General features: G+C 47.3%; 1 protein-coding gene and 1 long non-coding RNA gene across 2 annotated transcripts; one reads left to right on the top strand and one right to left on the bottom strand.

Moving 5' to 3' along the window:
* The first annotated feature begins 3,059 nt into the window (after positions 1-3,059).
* CELA1 (chymotrypsin like elastase 1) lies at positions 3,060-20,181 on the top strand. The gene is made up of 8 exons (XM_045800735.2): positions 3,060-3,168; positions 3,832-3,914; positions 5,031-5,131; positions 6,015-6,140; positions 7,388-7,524; positions 8,998-9,143; positions 19,120-19,269; positions 20,026-20,181. The coding sequence occupies exons 1-8, from the start codon at positions 3,129-3,131 to the stop codon at positions 20,041-20,043; spliced, it is 801 nt and encodes a 266-aa protein (XP_045656691.1). The 5' UTR covers positions 3,060-3,128; the 3' UTR covers positions 20,044-20,181.
* On the bottom strand, positions 9,613-16,759 carry LOC123794738 (uncharacterized). Its single transcript, XR_006780229.2, has 2 exons — positions 16,633-16,759; positions 9,613-14,940 (listed from the first exon to the last, which is right to left on the bottom strand). It is a non-coding gene; the product is annotated as an uncharacterized LOC123794738 (long non-coding RNA).
* Positions 20,182-22,138: the final 1,957 nt, after the last annotated feature.

Genomic DNA, 22,138 nt, shown 5'->3' with positions numbered 1-22,138 from the left:
TCCAGGCTGATGGTATTCCTTTTATTTCTTCTGATTTTTAAAGAAACTAAAACTGTGGGCCCTCGGCGCTCTGCCTGCTGTGCCTACTGGGTAAGTCAACCCTGTTCTACAGGCTTTGAAGGTCATGCTCATGAGGGTAAACCATAGGGAGCCATAGTTCCTAATTCTAGTCCTAACGCTACTCTTGGTTCCACTAAACATCCGGATGTTTGTCAGGTGTTGATTACTTGCCAATTATCCCACTTCCCCTCCTACTCTCTGGCATCACTCAACAGCCCTCCAGCCCAATCTTATGCTATGTGCCCAACCGAGGTGCCCCGTTGTGCCAAGCATAACCTCTCCTGGGGGCAGGCAGCTAAGAGTGACTCACAGGGAGTGAGAGGTGCAGCAGAAGAGGGAAAAAAACCACACACCACACCTAGAGAGTAGGCCCAGATTTGGGGGCGAGGGGAGGACTAGGGAAGGTACGTGGTCCAGAAGAGGGAGAGGGCACTAATGGGGTGGTATAAGGCTTCATGGCCTCCCCTTCGCTGAGGCTGGGCTCACCGTAACCCAGTATCTACACGATTGCTTAAATTCATCCCTCTGACCATTCTCAGAGTTAACCTAAAACCTTAAAACCTTGCTTACATCTCGCTTAAAACCTCGACGCTACCCCTGTGCCACTATCTCCCGGCTCCAGAAGCCTCTCGCCTTGGCACTGAATGGCTGGTCCCTCCTAAGGACCTGTTTCCCACCTGAAGAGTATTGGTGCCATTGCCAAAAACAGCTAATACCTCAGAAGGTATTCTTATTTTTAATTACAAAAGTAATGCTGTAGAGAAGCCAAATAATACAGAACAATATGAATTTAAGAAGTGAAATCGATCCTCACAATGTCCCCAGACCTATTGATTCATTCTCTGGACGTAATAACTTCTGTGTATAGACCCTTCTGTCCCTTCTTCCTATGCGTATACGAATAGACACACACCCAGGACCATATCATGTGCAATGGGATGCCTTCATTCACTATCTCGAGGACATCTTTTCATGTCCATTTAAGTCTAACTCATTCTTTAGAAGCTGGAGAGTATTCCATAATATGGTTAAACCCAATTTCTTTAACCTTTCCCTGCTGATGAATACTTGGGTTTCTCCCAAATTTTGCGACAACTTGGTGACAAACGACATAACCCACAGCCTCGTACATTTATTTGTGTGCCTGTGTTTATTTCAAAAGGATGCATTCCTAGAATTAGAATTGCTTAGAAGAAACGCAGTGCCTTGAAATTGAAACCCAGACCACTGTCTATGCCTAACCCTAGGAGTGAGACTAGAAGAGTCAGCCCAGCAGGAGAGGTGAGGCTGCAGGTGCAGGTGAGGCGGGCTGTGAGGGCCTCAAGCGCCGACCTAAAGAATTGGAGTTTTATGCAAATACAGATGGGGCTGCTCTGAGCTAGGCCAAGCATGCAGAGGTGGATGGGACCTTGGCCCTGCCCTTAGAGGCTCGCTTTGGAGTATGTGATGTGGAGGGGTGACCTTTAGGTGGCGCTAAAGCCTCCTCCTGGCTCCTTGTCCCAGGGCTAGAGCTGTGTCCTTAGCTCCAGAGCAGGCAGGGAGGTGGGGGGAGGAAGACAAAAAAGGCCCTAGTTTCCCAGCTAAGCTCAGCCCTCTTCCCCATCTACTTCTGTTAGAATACTGGGGATGGGACTGGAAAGGGGGCCCTCGGGGTGACCAGAGAGCCATATGTGATTGCCCTGAACACCTCAGGGACGAAGAGTACAGGACTCCTTCCAACAGCCTTTTCCGGGCCTCTCCTGCACCTGCAGGCTCAAAACTTGAATTCTAGGGGCGCCTAGAATTCTAGGGCGTCTGACTCCTGGTTTTGGCTCAGGGCATGATCTCGGGGTCGTAAGATTGAGCCCCATGTCGGGCTCTGAGCTCAGTGCAGAGTCTGCTTGCGATTCTCTCTCTCTCTCTCTTCCTCTGCCCCTCCCCCTGCCCATGTTCTCTCTCTCTCTCTCTTTAAAATAAATAAATAAAATTGTAAAAAAGAAAGGAACGAAGGAAGGAAGGAAGGACAAGAAAGAGAGAGGAAAGAGAAAGAAAGAAAAAGAAAGAAAGAAAGAAAGAAAGAAAGAAAGAAAGAAAGAAAGAGAAAGAAAGAAAAAGAAAGAAAGGAAGGAAGAGAAGGACTAGAATTCTTGAAAGCATCTAGGTCACAAACCCCCAGCTGAACCAGGTGACTTTGCTGCCTCACTACAGGCTTCCTGGCTCCTCTTTGCCTAAATCACAGCTCCACTCATGGTCCTCCCTCTGGGGCCTCCCAACCCGAAGTCCTTTCCCACCCAGAGCACCTGCTTCTCCTTCCGTCCTCCCTCCCGACTTTGATGGGCCGAGCCTTGCCTCTTCTGCAGCACGTGCCTGTTCCCCACCTGCTCTCTGCCCTCCATGCTCACAGCCCTCAGACTCTCTCCCTAGCCCGGGAGCCCCCCCTTCTAACCTGCCTCACGTTCTCCTTCTCTGGGAGCAGCTCTCTTTGTGGCTCTCCGTCTGAGTCTCCCCAGACCTGTTTCTTAGTACCTTCCTGCACCGGAATTCTCTCCACTGTTATCTACTCTGCTTTATCTCCCTGCGTTTACACCTCTGTCTGCGTCCTGCGAGCATGTCCCACCTCCCTGCTTGGGCAGGGGGCCATTGCTGTCTCTTCTTTTCGCTGAGCACCCTTCCCTCCTCCACACCTACCCCTTGCCTCCAGCTCCCCGTGCGCGGAATGGATGTGTGCACCTGCAGCGCCGTGAGGACAGGAAGGCAGTGACAGCCCATGAGGGGGGCACTGTGAGGACAAGGCCGGTCCTGGCTCCCCCTTCTCATTTCTGAGAAAGAGTTTATTGGATGCTTTTCACCTGAAGGCAGATGATTAATTCAGCCCTAACCGGACCTTGTTCTGTCTTTGAACAACAGACAAATTAGTTTACTTGAAAATCAATCTTTTCGTTTGTATTTCCATGTCACCTGGGATTTTCCCGCCTTCCACCCGCAGCCCTGCCAGCTGGCAACAAGAAGGTCAGCAAAGCTGCTGATGAGAGGACTATAAAGAAGGCCTGGTCCATGGCAAGGGGGCAGTGGTCTACCCAGCTGGCAACATGCTACGTTTCCTGGTGTTCGCCACCCTGGTCCTTTATGGTAAGTGGGTCGTTCGGCCTGAGCTCTAGAAGGGGGAGGATTTGAACAGGAAGGTTAAAAGCGATCCTTAATCCAGGCCTGTTCTCTATCCCAGAGCGGGATGGAGCATTCTGTGAGTCTAGCAAAAACTTTACCCTCCTGGAGCCCAGGACAGGAACAGTCAGGGCACTCTCCGTGCAGAACCCTCTGGTTGGCAGGACCTTGAACCACGAAGCAGAGAAGCCCCTTTCGGGGGCCTGGGCTTTCTCACCACCCCCACTGAAAAGGAAGACATCCTCAGCAGGTGCTGACTGGGATGAGCACTGCCTTCCTTGCCCCCTGGAGAACCGTGCCAAAGACTGTATGTGTGGGTAGAGATGGGGGATCACCTCAGGCCATGAGATGCCCCGAGCAAGGCTGAGGCACAGGGAGCCTCTAGAAACCCTAGCCTAGTGACGTGAGATGCCTCCTTCACAGCATGCGACAGTTCTGAGGACGCCTGGGGGAGGCAGAAGTTGTTCAGACTCCCCCATTGTCAAAAGGGGCTCTCCTAACTCTCAGCGGGGCCCCTCATTTGCTAGGGAGGAACTGCGAATTCGCAGACAAAGCAAACTGCCGCCCTGCCCCCCACCCTGAGCTGACCCCATGCTTAGTCATCACTCACTTTTCTTCTGCCCCACAAAGGACACAGCACCGAGGACTTTCCAGAAACCAATGCCCGGGTAGTTGGAGGGACTGAGGCCGGGAAGAATTCCTGGCCCTCTCAGGTGGGTGTTCCTTCACAGCCCCGGACTTCTAGCAAAACAAGCGTTGCCTGTAGCTGGTAGACGAGATTATGTGTGTTTGTGTACGTCCGTATCCAGAAGAAGCTCTCCAACTGTCTGGAGTCTAGATTTTGAAGATGAATGGGACCAGGCTTAGGTGGAGAAGGCACACGAAGGTTTTGGAGGAGGGGATTTGAACCCCAACCCCACTCACTGTCCCAGGACACACCCAAGCACAAACCACATTTATGTCCCCAGAGACACCACTGTGTCGCACTAGCAAGACTGTGCCAGACCCACACCTCCGACTCCTCACCCCCCCCCCCCACTCCGCACCGCGTGTCTCTGCATCCGGGCACACCCCCACCCCGAGGAGAGCTTGTTGCTTATTTGGCTATTTAGAGTTTCTACCTTTGTAGCAGGCCAGCCAGGCTTTGATTCAAGCAGTTCTAAATGTGTAAAACTGGCAAATGAACTGGCAAATGGCCACATTTTCAGAAGCATCACGACAGTTAGAATGAAATTCAGTTCACAAAAGTCTGCGGCGCAATTTTCAGAAGTAGAGCTGTTGTGGAATAGCAGGTGCTGAAGACGACCTGAGCTGATAAAAATGAGTATTTCAGGGGCCATTCTGAGTATTCCCTGAAGGAGGGGGACAGGGTATGTCTTGACCTTGGAGGCGGAGCTCTGGAGACCTGAGCCTGTGGGCTCAGGTGATGGCGAAATTCCATGGCCACATTTCCTACCAAGAGGGAATGAAGGTAACAGGACCTGGGTTCTTGGCCCTTTGCAACAAGCCAGAGTAGGGATGTCAAATACACTGTTGTGTGCCTTTCCTCCCCCACCCATGGACACAGCAAACATCACCCAACAACGGAGCACTCTGCTGCTGATCCCAGGGCCATCTGCACACCCCCTCTCGCCACCACTCCAAGAAGCCACCAGCGACCGATCAGTAGCAATCGGCAGGTCCAACGAAACCCATTGGCCATCTCTGGCCCACAAAGTTGGAGAAAGTTCTGAAGGATGGCAGGAATTGAAGGAAGTGTAACAGGTAGTTTGGAGCAAAATCTTTTAAGAAACCCCAACCTCTCCTTCTTTTCTCCCCTCCCCTTCTAGATTTCCCTCCAGTACCTGTCTGGGGGCAAATGGTATCATACCTGTGGAGGGACTCTCATCAAACAGAACTGGGTGATGACAGCTGCTCACTGCGTGGACAGGTGAGAAAAACAAAAACCAGCCTTGCTGAGCCCCTAGAAGGGGAGGAGTCTGGCCTTTCTGCAGGAATATGTATCTTTGAGCATTCGGGGCAAGATTTTAAGGGAGTGTTGGGGGGCCGACATTATATCTAATGAAAAGTACAGATTTTGGCACCAGGCAAGCTTAGGTCAAATCCCATCCGACCTTCTTCTACCTTTGTGACCTTGGCTGACTTACTTAGCTTCTCTAAGCTCTCATTCTCTTATTTCTAACATGGAGTCGCAATACCCACTTCGTAGAGTTACTAGGAGGATTAAGTAGATGAATATCTCCGCGCCTGGTCAACGCCTGGCTGGTAACCATTTTTTTCATATTTGCCTTGAGCCATTGTTCTCAAATCTGAGCATGAGTCAGAATCACCTGGAAGGCATGGATTGCTGGGTCTGGCCCGGCAGCGCTTCTGACTTGGTAGGTTCAGGCTGAACCTGATAATCTGCATTTCTAACAAGTTTCCAGGTTATGCTGATGCTGCTGGTCCAGGGGATCATGCTTTAAGAACTGTTGGTTTATAATCTCCCTCAGATCCCTCTGTGGCCATGAGCCATTACATCATTCATGCTCACCATGCCTCGCCCAGGTTATGAGATATTCAGTCCATGAGGGTTAGCTTCATGAACTGGGCAATGAAGTTGATGGTAGTTTTTGTCCCTCCACCAAGTCAGTAAATTAGAGAAGGAGAGAGCTTGGTACTTGCTCGCCTTCCAGGGTCTTTCGTCCGCCCTCTGTCTGGGCTTGAAAAATGGCTTCCTGTCTTAAAGACAGGACGTGAGATGGTTTCCCAGCTTTTCTCTGAGGGGAAAGAGCCCCCTGGATCCCTCAGGGTCTTCTCTTCTGTCACTGCAGTCAAATGACCTTCCGTGTGGTGGCTGGAGAACACAACCTGAACCAGAACGACGGCACGGAGCAGTCTGTGAGTGTGCAGAAGATCGTGGTCCACCCATCCTGGAACAGCAATAACGTGGCTGCCGGGTAGGGGCGAGGCTGGGCTGGCCTTGGGCTGGGAGGTGGAGGGCTGGCTGGCCAGCAACAGTGTCTTGGCGTCCCTCACGTTCATCCAGAAGGACTCTGACGATTGGGATTTTGGAAGGCTTCGGAATCTTTGAAGGTCTTTGGGATTTCTTGGATCTAAGCTGGTCTGTATGACTGGATCCCCTTAAACTTCCCTGCAGAGTTTAAGGGCTCCATTTGTGTTGTTATTATTCCATCAGCAAAAGTACATTTCTTAAAATGAATCTTATATGAAAAAACTCCTGCAATACTGAGCTGTGAACTTTTGGAGAGGAAGTGGTTAAAATGGTGGTGGGTTTTCTGGAGTGGGGGCATTGGTGGGGGGGGATTCGGGTAACTGGGATATTTCTGCAGAGCTTTCAGAACCACGCAGTGCTTTTCATCTTTCTTCTTTGAGAATTTTTCTCTGCTACCAAGATCATACCACTTGGCTCCTTTCTGATTCCCCCTTCATAAGTGAAAGCTGCAGGCTCCACTCCCCTGGGTTGCAGAGGTCGCAGCTAGACCACACCAACAACAGCTCGCCAGCAGGTGCTGCTGTTAGACAAGGAATAGCCTACCACCCGGCTATGTCGCCTGTGAGCCCCAGGGAATCAGTCCCCTCCTCCTTCAAAGTCATTAGTTTCTTTTTTTTCTAATAACTTCTTTTCTTTTTTTTTTTCCTTTAAAGATTGACTTGTTTATTCTAGAGAGAGAGAGAGAGAGAGAGAGAGACAGTGCATGCATGGGGGAGGGGGAGGGAGAGAAAATCTCAAGCAGACTCCCCGCTGAGCGCAGAACCCCATGTGGGGCTCGATTCCACAACCCTGAGATCATCACCTGAGCCAAAATCAAGAGTCGGACGCCTAGCCAACTGAGCCACCCAGGGACCCCTAAAGTTGATAGTTTGGGTTTTTTTTTAAGATTTTATTTATTTATTTATTTATTTGAGAGAGAGTGCACTAGAGAGAGAGCAAGCACAAATGGGGGCAGAGGGAGAGGAAGAATTAGACTCCCCGCTGAGCAGGGAGCCCAATGTGGAACTTGATCCCAGGACCCCGAGATCATGACCTGAGCCGAAGGCAGACGCTTAACCAACTGAGCCATCCAGCTAAACTAACTAACTAAAGCTGTTAGTTTCTGATTCTCTGGGGACACCAAGACTTAGTGAGGGCCGGCCCCTACGCTGACCTGAAGGAAGGCCTGAGCTGGCTCCTTTCCTCCCACAGCTACGACATTGCCCTGCTGCGCCTGGCCCAGACAGTTACCCTCAACAGCTATGTCCAGCTGGGTGTTCTGCCCCCGGAGGGAAGCATCCTGGCCAACAACAGCCCCTGCTACATCACAGGCTGGGGCAGGACCAAGAGTAAGTCACCTGCATGGGCACCACCCACCACGTGGATCTTGAGAAGGCAGCAGGGTTTCTGGGGCACATCTTCCTGTGGTCCTAGTTGTTCAGAGCCAGAATCAAGGAACCAGAGATAAGATAACTGGGGCATGAAATCAAGCTAAGAACGGGCCACGCAATAGTCAAGTCACTCACCCGCGTCATAACTAAAACACAACAACAAAACAAAAACAAAAAACCCTACTGCAGAGAATATTTTGTACCCGCCTCTCATTTAATTTAATTTTAAAAGATTTATTTATTTATTTCAGAGAAAGTGCGCAAGTGAGCGTGGTGGGGAGGAGCAGAGGGAGAGGGAGTCTCTAGCAGACTCCCTGCTGAGCCCAGAGCCCCCCATGGGGCTCGATCTCAGGGTCCTGAGATCACAACCTGAGTGGAAATCAAGAGTCGGACGCTTCACCGACTGAGCCACCCAGGCGCCCCTGCCTCTCATTTTATACGTGAGGAAACTAAGGCCCAACAAAAGTAAAGACCTTGTGTAAGATCATGTGACTAGTTAGTAACTAGTTAGCTGGGGCCAGGACCCAGGTATCTTGGCTCCCACTTTGGTGGTCATTACACCATCATGCTACGTCCGTAGATAGTCACTGGGCTGTGGGTTGGAGAGAATAAACCAGAAGGAGCTGTAGGTCCAGAGACGTGAAGGCAGAAGAGGCCTCAGCTCTCCCCTGACCATCATGGGAAGACTTCTGGTGGGGACTGCCCTCCAGACGACATGGAAAGGCAGGAGGGCTATGAGCACAGACAGTTAAGAAGGGCAGAGACAGTGGGCCTGACAGAAGTCTGTCAGCCAGGAGGCAGTATTTGAGCTCTGGAGGAGAGGAGAGGCGAGGCCTCGCTCTAGGCGGCCAGTCTACTGGTAGAACCAGGAGCTAAGAGAGAGAGAGACACACACACGCTTCTAATGCAGCTGCTCTCAGTTGACTTAAAGTCATAGTGGTTCTATCTCCTGATCTATAACTTGAAGGGGTTGTTGTAAGGATACAAAGAAGTAATTCACGTGCCAAGGCTTTGGAAAGTCCAAAGAGCCAGATAAAGGAAAACCGCACCAAGCTCTTACGGAATGAAAATAAGGGTGTACGGTCCCAGTTCTGCTTCCTACGGTTTGCAGTGTAAGGTAAAAGCAGGAGAGTCATCAGCAAAGAAGACCATTTTGTTCACTTTCATTTTTTTTTTTCTTTTTTTAAGCAGGAGTAGAGATTGGAGGTTGGTGGTTTGGAGCTTGGGAACAGTGATGGAGGATGACCCCTGAAGGAAGGGGCCTGTAGCTTCCACAGAAGGGGGTGGGGTTCTATGGAATGCAAGGTGCAGAGAGAAGGTGCTTGCCCTGAGTTCAGCTTTCAGCAGAGCTTGGGAAGGCTAGGCGGGATGTGGAAGGCTTTCCCCCTGGAGAGCATCTGGGGTTGACCTCCAGCTCTGTGTCCTGTTCAGCCAACGGGCAGCTGGCCCAGACCCTGCAGCAGGCTTACCTGCCCACCGTGGACTACGCCACCTGCTCCAGCTCCTCCTACTGGGGCTCCACCGTGAAGAACACCATGGTGTGCGCTGGAGGAGACGGGGCTCGCTCTGGATGCCAGGTGAACACGTGCAGGGAGTGTCAGAAGTCCCACACTAGGTCCCTCCCCTCTCTGCCTCCCACCCCTACCTTCTCCTCACTCCCTTTTCCATGCCTACTCCCACCCCCACGCACAGACCTGACTTGCTACTCTGGCGTCCGAGTGAGAGTGAGTCTGTGCCCGGAACTCTAGACTCACAGAATCTCAAAGCTGAAACGACCCCTAAAATTCATCGTGCCCAATGCCCTGACCTCAAAAGCTGGTATGTGGCCCAACATTTGTGTGTTGGTGTATGCGTGTGGTCCTTAGAAGCTGTTAGCCACCTAGACTTTTTACAGCCCAGAGTGGTGGTTGCAATTGTGCACGAGGAAGCTGTCTTCCCATCAACCCCAGCTTTTCTTGAGTTCCTCCTCCACCAGCCCTTTACCTCAGTAGTATCTCCAGGAGGATAGACAGGTGAATATGGCAGGAGAAAGTGCACAAAATAGTGTTATAATCATATATATATATTTATGTATAATAAATAGAATCTTCTTCTATTTAGACAAGATCAATCAGCAGTATACCATCTTACAGATTTCTTAATGCAGGTCAACAAATGTTCTTGTGAAATGCCAGGCACTGTACTAAGTGTTAGGGATACAAAGATGACTCAAACTGAATGGTCAGTGGAGGAAAGACAGGAGCAGACACGTGATGGAACATTGTAATACAATGTGAGTAAGTGTTATAATAAAAATATGCAAAGAGCAATATAGGAGCCTAAAAGATAGGCACTAACCTGTACCTGTTGGGGTCGAAAAAGACCTGCCTTCCCCAAGAAAGCAGAGTCTGTAGGTGAGTCCTGATGCTTACACAGGAGAAAGCCAGGCAAAAGGGGAAAAGCTATTCAGAGAGAACAACATGAATGAGGGCATGGGCCAAGAAACCATCTAGAACACCTGAGAATTACAGGGCGTGCCCTACAGCTAGAGCAGAGGTCAGAGCCCACAAACTTCCAAATCCTGCCTGCTGCCCGTTTCTCTATAGTCTATGAGCTAAGAATGGTTTTTACATTTTTTTAAAGTTTTTTTTAAGGTTTGTTTATTTATTTTGAGAGAGAGAGCACAAGCAGGAGGGACAGAGGGAGAAGGAGACAGAATCTCAAGCTGACTCTGCTCAGTGGGGAGGCTGACGTGGAACTTGATCTCCCCACCCTGAGATCACGACCTGAGCCAAAACCAAGAGCTGGCTGCTTAACTGACCAGCACCCAGGCGCCCCAGTTTTTACATTTTTAAATGGTGGAGAATAAATTTTAAAAAGAATAATGTCATGACACATGAAAAATATAAAATTCCAATGTTTATAAAAAAGCATTTAATTGGAATAAATATAGCCATATTTGTTTACTTGTTTACTTGCATATTGTTTATGGCTACTTCCATAGAGTTGAATATTTATGACAAAGACTCTATAGCCTGCAGAATCTAAAATATTTTCTATTTGGCCTTTTATAGAAAAAGTGTGCTGACCCCTGGGCTAGAACATAAACTATCCCCATACCAGGGAATGTCAGGAAATGACGCTAGAGGCAAGTAGGAGTCTCTTGACTTAGTGCTTCAAGTGCCATGTGTAGGGGAAGAAAATTTTTCCCTTCCTCCCTTCTAGGTTCTTTGGCTCATCTAATAATTAAATTGGCATAAGACAGATTAACAGGAGAAAAACAGATTGAATTTCATATGTACAGAAGCTCATAAAAATATGAGACTCAAAGACAAAGGCCTTTTAGACAAAGAAATAGTGAATTTGTGAAGAATTGACAGGGCAAAGAAGTTTGGTCTTGGGGTAAATGAGTGAAGAAGCAACAGGGTGAAGTTAAGAAGGTTTGTCATATAGCCCTCAATTCCCTCTCTCTAGTGATAAAGAGATACCTCCTGGTACAGGAAGAGTGCCTTTCACATGGGAGGTTATTTTCTGCTTGCAGAGGAACAAAGTAGGGTTAGAATGTCCTTACACTGTCTGTTCTTAAGTAACTTCAATTCAGAATAATCAATAACCCGAAGTGGCATATGTGGGGGCAGCAGCCAGCCATGAACCTCCACCATATGCTTAGGGACATGAACTTCATCTCCTAGGCCTGGGAAACCATTGAAGAGTTATGAACAGGAGACTAGCATGATCAGATTTGCCTTTTAGAAGCATTGTCTGATGACAAGGTAAGCATGTCTTTGAAGAGGGTAAGGTTGGCCAAGACAGGTTAGGAGACTACTGTAATTATCTGGACAATAGATTTGAGGGCTTGAACTAGGGCAGCAGAGAGGAGGGAGAAAGAAGGAGGATCTGGAATGACTTTCAGGCATCTGGTTTAAGCGATCTGGGGAGGGGTTTGTTGCATCCAATCAGAGAAGGTTTATAGGACTTGGGAGAGAAGGTGATGAATTTGGTTCTGAACAAGTTGAGTCTGAAATCCCAGTGGGACCTTCAGGTATAGTTAACCAGTAAGTAATTAGATATAAGGAAGTAGAACTTGTGGGGAGAGCCAGACTAGAGATACAGCAAGTGAGATCCACCCCCCAACCCCCACCCACCGCCATCCCACCGGGGAGAAGTTGTAGAATGAGAAAAGAACAGTGAGTTGAGGAAAGAACTGTGATAACATGAATACTTGAGCACTTCTGGATAGGTGGAGGACAGAGAACCCATAAAACTAGAAAGGGATTAGAGATCATAAGGGTTTTCCAGAATGTCAGGAAATACTGATGTGTCACACACAGTATCCAGTGCATCCGGGAGCCACAGGAGATAACCAGAAGCGCCTACTTGGGCAGTTGGTGGGTCACTGGTAACTGAGGCAAGAACAGTGTCAGGAGAGGGCAGAGGGGAGAAGCTTTATGGAAGGTAAGAAATGAAGAGGCAATGAGAAACATAGTAAGGAATGGAGAATCCTCTTCCAAGAATCTTGGATGAAAGAAAGGGACTAGTCGGGTAGCTTTCAGGAGGATGGCAGGTCACGGAGGGGTGAGTATAGTATGGTACCACTGAGTGTGTTAATAGGCAGAGAAGAAGGGATCTTGTAGAGTCAGAGAGAGGAAGGAGTGAATAATGGCACAAGATCCCAGAGGAGGAGAGGAGGAGCCAAGGGCACAGGTGGAGCTGGAACAGGAAGGGAGACAGCAAGAGACCAAAATGTGCATGGATCTGAAAGAGTGTGAGGGCTGGGCCGCTGGGGGACGACAGGGGTTCTGCATTATTTTTTCAATTAACTTGTAAACTAGCAGCCAGTTTGAACGCTGAACATGAAGGAGCAAGGGTTGTACGGGTCTGGATTAATGCAAGTGAGTGGGACAATGATCGGCCTCCAGGATGTTCCTGTGAGGGTGAGGCTGGAGACCACACAATCACTGAGTATATGATTCATTCCGTTTAACTGGAGACCCAGTTGCAGGGAATGGGTTAATCCAGGGCTGGGTTTTCCTGCCTGAACTGGAGCAAAAGGACAAGAGTGCAGACCGATGGCAAGGTCTGCGACAGGTGAAACAGAAGCCAGCAGCAGCCTGGGAGGCTGACTGAAATAGAATCGAATGATCAAAGATTTCTGGTGAGCACTTAGAACCACGGAAGTAAGGCAGGCCAACGCCTCCCAGTTTGCCCAGTGTCCTGTATCCTGGGAGCCCCACATGTAAGTAGGGCCTGATACACGAGGCAGTCTCTGCCAGGTCGTCACCCGCTAGCTTCCCCTTTTACCTTAAGGTTTAACCTTTCTGAATTAATTCACTTTCCCTCTGCTCTCTCAGAGTCTCAAACTCTGAAAAAGTAGAGTGCTTTTCTTCTGGCAGTTGGCTCCAAATTGACAATTCTCTGAGGCAGTTGTGTCTCCATGGCCTTTCCCACTGCAGTTTACCAAGACTATGTCTTCTGGGTTTTCAGACTGCTGGGCCCCAACCCTTTCCCTCAGACTGGATTCGCTGAGCCCCTCTCGCCTCGATCCACTCATTCCCACTGAGCTCTTTTCCGGCTCTTCCTTCTACCCTCAACTCCTCAGCCACACCTTCCAACTCTCCAGAGCCTGTTTCTTTTTAGTTCAATTAGCATAGGACAATAGAATTATATATAACTTAATTACCTTCCATTCCTCTAGTCCTGAAATATTCTCAAACCCCTACTAGAATTTGGGGAGAAGAGGGGCGCCTGGGTGGTGCAGTCGGTTGGGCGACCAGCTCTTGGTTTAGGCTCAGACCGTGATCTCGTGGTTGTGATCTCGAGGTCACCGGATTGAGCCCCATCTGAGTCTGCTTGCAATTCTCTCTCTCCCTCTGCCACTCGTGCTCTCTCTCTCTCTGAAATAAGTAAATCTTTAAAAAAAAAAATCTCCCACTTTTGATCAGCGTCTCAGCTTAACTGAGCGGTACGATCAAAATGGAAGGCATTAGGGCCGCTCTCTGCTCCTGCTCTGAAGTTCTCACGGCTTTTTGTGGAATTCTGTTGATCCTTTGTGTGGTATTCACAGGTCACTGTGGTTTTTGGCTTAACCTGTGATATTCTACAGGCCAAGCGACATCAGGTTCACAATCTGTAAGTTGCTCGTTCTCTTCATTCCTTTCTTGGTGTTTCTGTTTTGGGGAGATCATTTGCTTGGTGGTCAGTGCCTGTGAACATGCATTTGAAGCTGTTGAGAGGATAACAGTGGGCCAAGGAGACTATGATGATTAATTCCTGGTGTTTGGGAATGCACTTTGGAGCCATGGTCCCCAACGCCCAAACCAATCAAAATCAAAGAAGTCAAAGGCAGGTCCCATTGTGGGGTTACCCTTTTCAGTCAAGTTGGCTTGCTCAGTGATCTTTTGTGAGTTTCAACTCCTCCAGAAGTGTTCATCCAGGTGCAACAGGTGGTGCTGGCCACAGCGGGGACATCCCCTTGCTCAGCTAAAGATAATTAAGGACTATGCTATCAGCAAGAGCGGCTGTGGCCAGAGAATCTAAGGGTCTTTGATGGGCAGCTCTTATCTTTGTCTTGGCAACAGACTTTACCATATCTTCAAGAGTTAAAGAGGTTTCTGATCATATTCTGATGTACATTTCCTCTACTCCTAACCAGGGAAGTGTGGCTCTACCAAAGGAAGTGAATCCCGAGTCATGAATAATCAATGATTCCTTTCTAACTCAATTCTTCCTCTAACTCGATGTAAATCCAGGGGAGTCGTACAAGGAGGGGTCTTAGTTCATAGATGGCAAGCTGGGGACACACTTGGATGACCTAAAAGGCACTTCCTGGCTGTGTGCCAGCTATCTAGTCCTTTGGAGGCCCAAGGAGAGTGCTAACCACCAGGGACAAAGACAAACCCTCTCGGGGCACAAACCGCTTCTCGATCAGGTGGCACTGTTAGGTGGATTCATTCTCGGGGATTGTTGCGTTTGCCCATTCGAGCCAGGGGTCAGTTAGGTCTTCTCTTAGCCTGAAATAAAAAGTTGTTCTAAGTTCCAGAGGTTACCCCCTCCTTAGCCGTGGCCCAGGACGATGTGGAGGAAGGTGTTATCTTTCCAGGCCAGCACCAGAGTAAAGGAAAGGGAAGAGGAAAGGACTTCAAATTCAGTTAAAGTGTGAAGTCTTGATGTGGCGTCTTGGGAGGAAGCAGTCTACCTCGACGTCAACTACTTCTCTCCCTAGTCACTTTGACTGGGAGGTCTCTAACACTTGTGTGGCACCAGATGTCAGGTGGGGCCTTCTCCAGCTGTGAGATGCATATCCAAGGTTTAAGTCCCTGGAGACTGGCTGCCTTCTGGGTGGTGAGGAGGACCTGGTGTCGTCCCTTCGAAGGAGATTCAAGGGCAGTCTTTGTTCTTAGTGATTCCAAATCAGAAGGGTGAGAGAAAATTGGAAGTGTTAGTTTGAAGAGTCATAGCCAGATTTTTCAGGAAACTAGAAGAATTCAGGATCCAGTCCAATTGACAGGTATATAATTAGAACCTCTAAGACAATTAACAGGATTAGACTCTAATCCACAGGAAAGTGTAAACATAATTTCTTCTCTCACAATTACCTTCCTTTTTATAGTAAAACTAATTTGTTTGCATTAAACTTTGCCTGATTATTTACATAAGTGAAGCAAGAATAGTGATTACCACGTAAGTTCTTTTTAAAAAAATGTTTAACTTCATTTAAATCCAATTAATTAACATAGAATGTATTATTAGTTTCAACATAAGCTCTTTTTAAGACTGCTTTGCTGGAACCTTGTAAGCAAAGTACCAGCTCAATTTTTCCCTGAGACTTTATTGACTCTGTAAGGTCAACCTTAGTTCCTTGAAACTGCCTGGTCATATCTGAGTCTATGCACAACTTTCTCAAATATGATATTCTAATCAGAGCTTTGGTAATATAACCAATGTTTCCAATTGTGTCTTGTTTTACAAGGAGATCAGATTCTCATTGAACCTATATAAATAACAACAGTTTCCCTGGAACAACATGGGTTTGAACTGTGTGGGTCCACTTACATGTGGACTTTTTCAAAAAATATAGAACAATAAGTGTATTTCTCTTCCTTATGATTTTTAAATAACATTTTCTTTTATCTGGGTTATTTTACTGTAAGAATACAGTATAGAACACATATAACAAAAAATATGTGTTAATCGACTGTTTATATTAACCAGTAAGGCTTCTGGTCAGTAGTAGGCTACTAGTAGTTACCTTTTCTTTTTTTTTTTTTTTTAAGATTTTATTTATTTATTTGTCAGAGAGAGAGAGAGCACAAGAGCACAAGCAGGGGGAGCAGCAGGCAGAGAGAGAAACAGGCTCCCCGCTAAGCAAGGAGCCCCATGCGGGACTCAATCCTAGGACCCTGGGATCATGACCTAAGCTGAAGGCAGACGCCTAACCAACTGAGCCACCCAGGAGTCCTGTAGTTACAGTTTTGAGGAGTAAAAAGTTATACGGGCATTTTTGACTATGCAGGGAGGGACGGTCGGTGTCCCTAACCCCCATGTCGTTCAAGGGTCAACTATATATTATCAAGAAAAGAATACTCGAGAATTTTTGAATTCTGGAGAGATCAGGTAGGGAGAAAAAGGAAATGTTTCATCTTTGGTCACAAAGATATATCTCACCAAATTGTTGATAGCTGAAAAGCAAAGAAAAGAAAAAAGGTTTCCTAAAATCTGGAAAAGCAAAACATTAGAGAACCAGCAATGTTTTAAACGAGAAGTCATACAAATTATAATCATCCTCCCCAATTCATGAGGGCCCATGAAATTAACATTCGTCCTATTTGAATCCATTTTTTTCCCCATTAGTTCTGGAAATTTTCAACCAGTTCAGTTGCTTGATCTGAAAGTACCAGAAACCTACATTCTAGAGTACTGTCAGATTCTTTTCCATGAATTTCTCTGAAGATAAAACACATCTGCAGGAAGCTTTTGTAAAATCATCTGAGTAAAACAGTAACTCTGTAAATGATAAAAGACTTCAAAATGCCCATTTTTAAAGATCTGATGAGAGTTCATTATAATGGAACTGACAAAGGGACTTACCTGTGGCCCTTGGAAATGGCGAGAAAGACCGTAAACTCAGTGTTCGCAAAATGTCACCCATGCCTGTTTCTTGGTGTCCCCAGAGCTATCAGAAGTGTCCTTTGGTCTGGCCTCTGCCACCAAATCTGTTAAGTAACAAAAATTCAGCTGAATAAATTTAGAGATCCAAGTGGCTTCACTGATTCATGAATCAGATAGCATCCTATCTAGAAAATAGAAAAGAGCTTCATTAAACTGTGGAAAAGAAAAAGGTTTTAAAGGCAAAGAGAGAATGGAAAAAGGAAATTATTAGCAAAGAATACCTTGTTTTAGGCAAGGCTGCCCTCCTAAGAGGTCTATCAGCGGATTACCTCCTAGGCTGACTGGGAAATTCTAGGTTGGCTGGTTAAAGGTCCCATTTCTGGGAGAAGCTGAAGGTACAATTAGGCAGGTATTAAGTCTCAGTAGAGTTTGGCATAAGTGACTTTATTTGGGGCCTGCTGTCATTTTTTAACAGTTGGAACATTTTGGAAGAGTGCTTTGTGATCAAAAGCAGCTTATAAGTGAATTATATATATCTTCATGGAGTCAACAGCTGCTCTTGTCTGTCTCTGTTCTTCCAGAGACATGCTTGGCACACCCAAGCGTGTATATGTTTTATTGTGGGTCCCTGGTCATGTGTTCCTCTATTTCTCTTTCTTGTCTTAAACACTATTTGATGTTGCAAATCCTTCAGTAAGTTCATGAGAAAGGGAAGCAGGTTGTTTGGGGTTTTTTTTTCCATTTCTTCCCCCACCCCCACCATCCCCACTTTGGCAACCACCAGTCTGTCCTCTGTATCTATGAGCTTGTTTTGTTTTGTGTTTAGATTTCACATAGAAGAGAGATCATAATGGACCTGTCTTTCTTTGTCTGACTTGTCTCACTGAGCATACTGCCCTCGAAGTCCATCCATGTCCTTGCAATTGGCAAGATTACCGCTTTTTTCATGCCTGACCTCTCGTCTGTATTATATTCTAAAATTACCTTTCATTTCCTGCAGAACTTTGTTTTCCCTGGAGTTAATAACTGTCTTTTTAATTTGAATAATGTATATTCCTCTCATCACTAATTCAGCCCCACACTGGTTTGTAAGTGACTTACTTTATCCTCTCTTGACCCCAGGGTGTTGTGTCTTGGTATGGGTCTATTTGCATTTATTGTGAAAGAGACTTGGGGGGGTTTTCTCATTTTAGAAACTCCAGAACTTTGGTTCTGAAAATGTTTATTGGTTGATGATTTCCTCCTCTCCATTTTCCTGTTCTCTCTAGAATTTCTGTTATTCACCTACTTACCTCCTTAGTCCTCTTATTTTCTTCGTTTCTCTATATTTCGTTTGTTCTGTTTTATCTTCCAACCCTTCTGATCTTTCGTTTCTATGATCATAGTCATAATTTCCAAAGGTTCTTTTTGTTTTCTGAATGTTCTGTTTAATAACATGCTGTTCTTGTATCACGAATGCAATATTAATCATAGTTTTCTATTGCTTGTTTCCTTCTCCCTGCAAATCTTGGTTGCCTTCATTTTTTTATTTCTTTGTCTCCTTGTTTTGAACTTTATTGTTACATTAGGGGCTTTCTTCAGATGTTTGGTACGCCTTCACCATCTGCTCTTATTTCAGAGTGAGGGTAATAAAAAGCTGATCAGTACCTCTGAGCCTTCGGTGGGATTCATCCACAGTAAGCTGGTCTTTAGGGTGATTTAGTGAGACCACGGCAGCCGGGGACCTCCAATGGCTGTATCATCTGGTCTTCCCTCTTATGCTGGTCAGATTTTCCAGAGAAATATCTCCATTTTCTGTCTGGAATTACAGAACTGGCACCCTGGGAGCTGAATAAGGAGGAGAGTGTCAAGGTCATATTCTATCCACCCAGGTTCCTCTGATTCTAAGCCTGAGCATGTAACCACTACCCAATATGTCACTTTCACTCCTCTTTACCCAAGTATTTTTTTCCTTACCCAAGTTTAGTTTAACATGTTGACTACCCACCCTGTGTCTAAACGCTAAGTCTAATGAGAACCATTGGTCTGTGTGCTGGGGATGAAAAATTCCTTAGAACACTCTACTCCCCCTATTCCCAGGTGCGATGTAAGTCAATAAAAGCTATTGAGCTTAAGATGGTCCAAGTTCTATGCCAGCATTGAGGAGAGGAAACATATCAGTGAGACACAGTTCCTGTCTCAAGAAGCTCATAGATAGGCGTGGCAGGTAGAAACAAATTATGAAACCAAAATACAAGGCAGAACACGACATGAGTGCAGCAAAAGAAAGGAAGAGGTACTGCGGTTGTTCGGACAGGAAGAAGAGATTTCATCTGCATTGTGGGGATATGAAGGAAGTGGGGGGTTCAATTGGAGCTTTAAAACTCACCGGATTTTACAAGCAGAAATGGGGAGGGGGTATAAGCAAAAGCAAAGGCTCAAAGATTTAAAAATGGAGTTTTAGGCCCCTCCTTCTCCTCCCTGCAGGGTGATTCTGGGGGCCCCCTCCATTGCTTGGTGAGTGGCAAGTACACCGTCCATGGAGTGACCAGCTTTGTGTCCAGCCTGGGCTGTAATGTCTCCAGGAAGCCCACAGTCTTCACCCGGGTCTCTGCCTACATCTCCTGGATAAACAGAGTGAGTCTTCGCACATGACAGGTTGAAACAGGGTCACCTGAAGACCCATGCACTGGCTGGGTGGGAGAGCAGAAGCTGGCCAGGGGAAGCCGTCATCTTCCTCACCACATTCATTTGTTTATTCCTGTCCCTTGCCTCCGTGGGGCACTTTCCCTCGATAATGCTGCAGTCCTGGGTTCCCCTCCGCATACCCACTCGGGCTTCACCAAAGTGTTTACTGCTTAGGGCAAGACAGTGACAACAGCAGACCTCAACCAGGCACACATCAGTGCTGTCCTAAGTCAAAGCCAAGGGAAAAACGGCTGCAGCAAGGCCCCCGTGCTCCCAGGCAACAGAAGAGTCACTAACATTTTCTCTCATGAGCTCTTTCTAAGGGCATTATGAGGATCTGCTCTACCCTTTGGCAAGCGGTTTTACTATCCTAGACAATGCTCAAAGGTTAGTGAGACTTTACCTACACACTGACCTAATGGCTTCACCATCAGCCCGCCTATGCCCTCCAGCCTTCAAACACACTCGGGAGTCTTGTGGCATGAACTTTGCTTCACAACCATTCCGAGGCCTGTCCTTGCCACTAAGTGCTGGGTATGTGCCTATAACACCGAATTGTCCTGACACAGCTGAGATCTACTTCCTGCCCCCCCCAACTCCCCCAGAAACCCAGTGCAGGGCCACACTCAACCAGGAGTCCCGGAAGAAAACAGAAGGGAGGTGGGCAGAAGTTACTGACTGTGGACATATCGGCTTTTCCTCCAGGTCATTGCCTCCAACTGAAAATCTTCCTTGAGTCCAATGGCCTGCCCAGGATGATGCTTAGGTCCACACTAGGACTTGAGGCCATCAAGGAAAAACCATTCTGAGAGACCACCGAGCCAGATACAGAAAAGCAAATAAAACTGAATATATACATTATCATCCTGAGTCCTTTCATTTGCAATGGAGCCTTCTAAAGGAAATGCAGTTCTAGGGTCCACATGGGATGTCACCATCTCTGTGCTCGTTCTTCCATTTACCGCCTCCTCTACCAGTTCACAAACTAAGCCGAGTGGGAGTGGTTTTACATTACCCTTTTTGCATTATTTTCGGATCTACCTATCTATCAACCTGCCCATCTGCTCTTCCTCCCACGTAGATTTGCTATATTCAAAGGCACAGAGTGCTTTAAAATGGTCTTGAGTGCCTAAAAGTGCCCAGACTCTCCCAGGCACACTGTGGGCTCATCCTTCTCTTGTTCCCGGCCTTCAGTGCCTAGAACAGGGGCTCCCCCCAAAGTTCTGGGTGATGGCAGCTACTAGCGTACACTAGAGATAGGAGTATAGGATTCGGTGGTAGGTCAGAGGCCAGCAGAGAAAGAAAGTGACAAATTTCAAAGGAGACGAGGAAGGCAAGAATAGAAACCAGGAGAAAAGAAGATACTGAACAAAGAGAGGAAAGGGTTGAGCAGAACAAAAAGGAAGAAGAGACAACAATATAGGGCCTCCAACTAAGTGTGAGTCAGCATTTCAAGGCTGGGACTAAAATAGACAACCGGATCCGGGGTTCTATAAACCACAGAGAACTGGGAAGCTGATATTCTGCCCGATCCTGGCCTGGGTTCAGTCTTTCGGAGTGGCCTACAATAGACTGAAGAGGGAACTGAAAGAAGGCGAAGAGGATGAGAAGCAGATGTTCATAGCGATCCCGGAGGACCAGACAAGAGGGAATAGGTAGTTAACGTTATAACCGGAGAAACCGGCTAAGACCGGTCCTGGCGTTTGTAGGCTGCAATGTCTGCAGAAGCCTGTGGAACAGTATATGCACTGTTAGAAGCTGGGTCAGGACGCCGATGTTCCCAACTCAGTTCCAACACTGGGGAACTGGGTAACCTTGGGCAAGTCACCAGCTTTTTCTGTGAGTTTCCTCATCCAGTCAACTTCTAAAGATTGTCCCTGCTCTAAAACCACATGATTTGATGACCATCAAATGACCATTTTCGTTCCTAAGAGATTGGCACAGAAGAGGGTTTCTTAGGAGGCATTGGCTGGGCTGCATTGCTGACGATGCTGTGGACTGCCGAGAGAGACAGAGGTGTTGGCCTCCTCCTGCTAGTTACAGACCCGTTATCGCGACCATCTTCTCTCAGTATTCCCACAGTACCGCCACCCCCTGGGCTTCTCCCCTCTTCTTCCTATCCAACATCAAGTCCTTCCATTTTCAGCACTCTGCCCCTTCTAGACCATCCCCACAGCTCACGTCCAGAATAAACCCCAATGACCTAGGACCTGACAATTTTGTATCCATCTCTATAAATGCATCAAGCACACAATATTATAAGCATCTGATGACCAACCTCTCTCCACCTCCAGACTTTAAGCATCTTGAGGTCAGATCTCTCTCTCTCTCTCTCTCTCTCTCTCGCTCTTTTTATTTATCCTTGGTTTCCTGACACTTTCAGCAATGCCCGTCACACAGCTGACCCTGAGTGCAGTATGTCTGTTTGGGGGAATGGCCTAGAAAATGACAGCAGACAAGGGCCTCCAGCTTCCCTCTCCACTCCTCAGGAAAGTCATCTTGACCCTCTTCCCCTCTTGGAGGAAAGTTACACCACTCTAAAAATCTGTGAGTCAATGATACCTCCAAACCCAGTGTCCTAATATCCAGCTATCCCCCTCAAAGGGTCAGCCTGGCTTAGGAGACCTCGGTGGGAGCAACAGGTGTGTCTGGGCAGCCTCGTCCCCACTTTCCCAGCCTGTGTCTGTCTCTGCCTCCACCCAGTACACGCACCAGTCCGTCCAGCTAGGGAAGTGTGCTCCCCTCCCCAGCGCGGGCTTCCATTCTCTCCTCCTCAGTCCTTTTCCAGTAAGATCCTCTCCATTTCTACCGCTGGCTC

This window comes from Ursus americanus, chromosome 25 (assembly GCF_024610735.1).
Source record: "Ursus americanus isolate L20-20 chromosome 25, mUrsAme1.1.p, whole genome shotgun sequence".
Lineage (NCBI taxonomy): Eukaryota > Metazoa > Chordata > Mammalia > Carnivora > Ursidae > Ursus > Ursus americanus.
Note: the sequence above shows the minus strand (reverse complement) of the source record. Positions and strands in the feature narration are given on the sequence as shown.

What these genes read in the sequence shown, in the direction of transcription:
- CELA1 (XM_045800735.2), top strand. Translation starts at nt 3,129, where the DNA reads ATGCTACGTTTCCTGGTGTTCGCCACCCTGGTCCTTTATG. An exon ending in CGCCACCCTGGTCCTTTATG is followed by an intron (nt 3,169 to 3,831) that starts GTAAGTGGGTCG and finishes TGCCCCACAAAG; the next exon opens with GACACAGCACCGAGGACTTT. An exon ending in AGCAATAACGTGGCTGCCGG is followed by an intron (nt 6,141 to 7,387) that starts GTAGGGGCGAGG and finishes TTCCTCCCACAG; the next exon opens with CTACGACATTGCCCTGCTGC.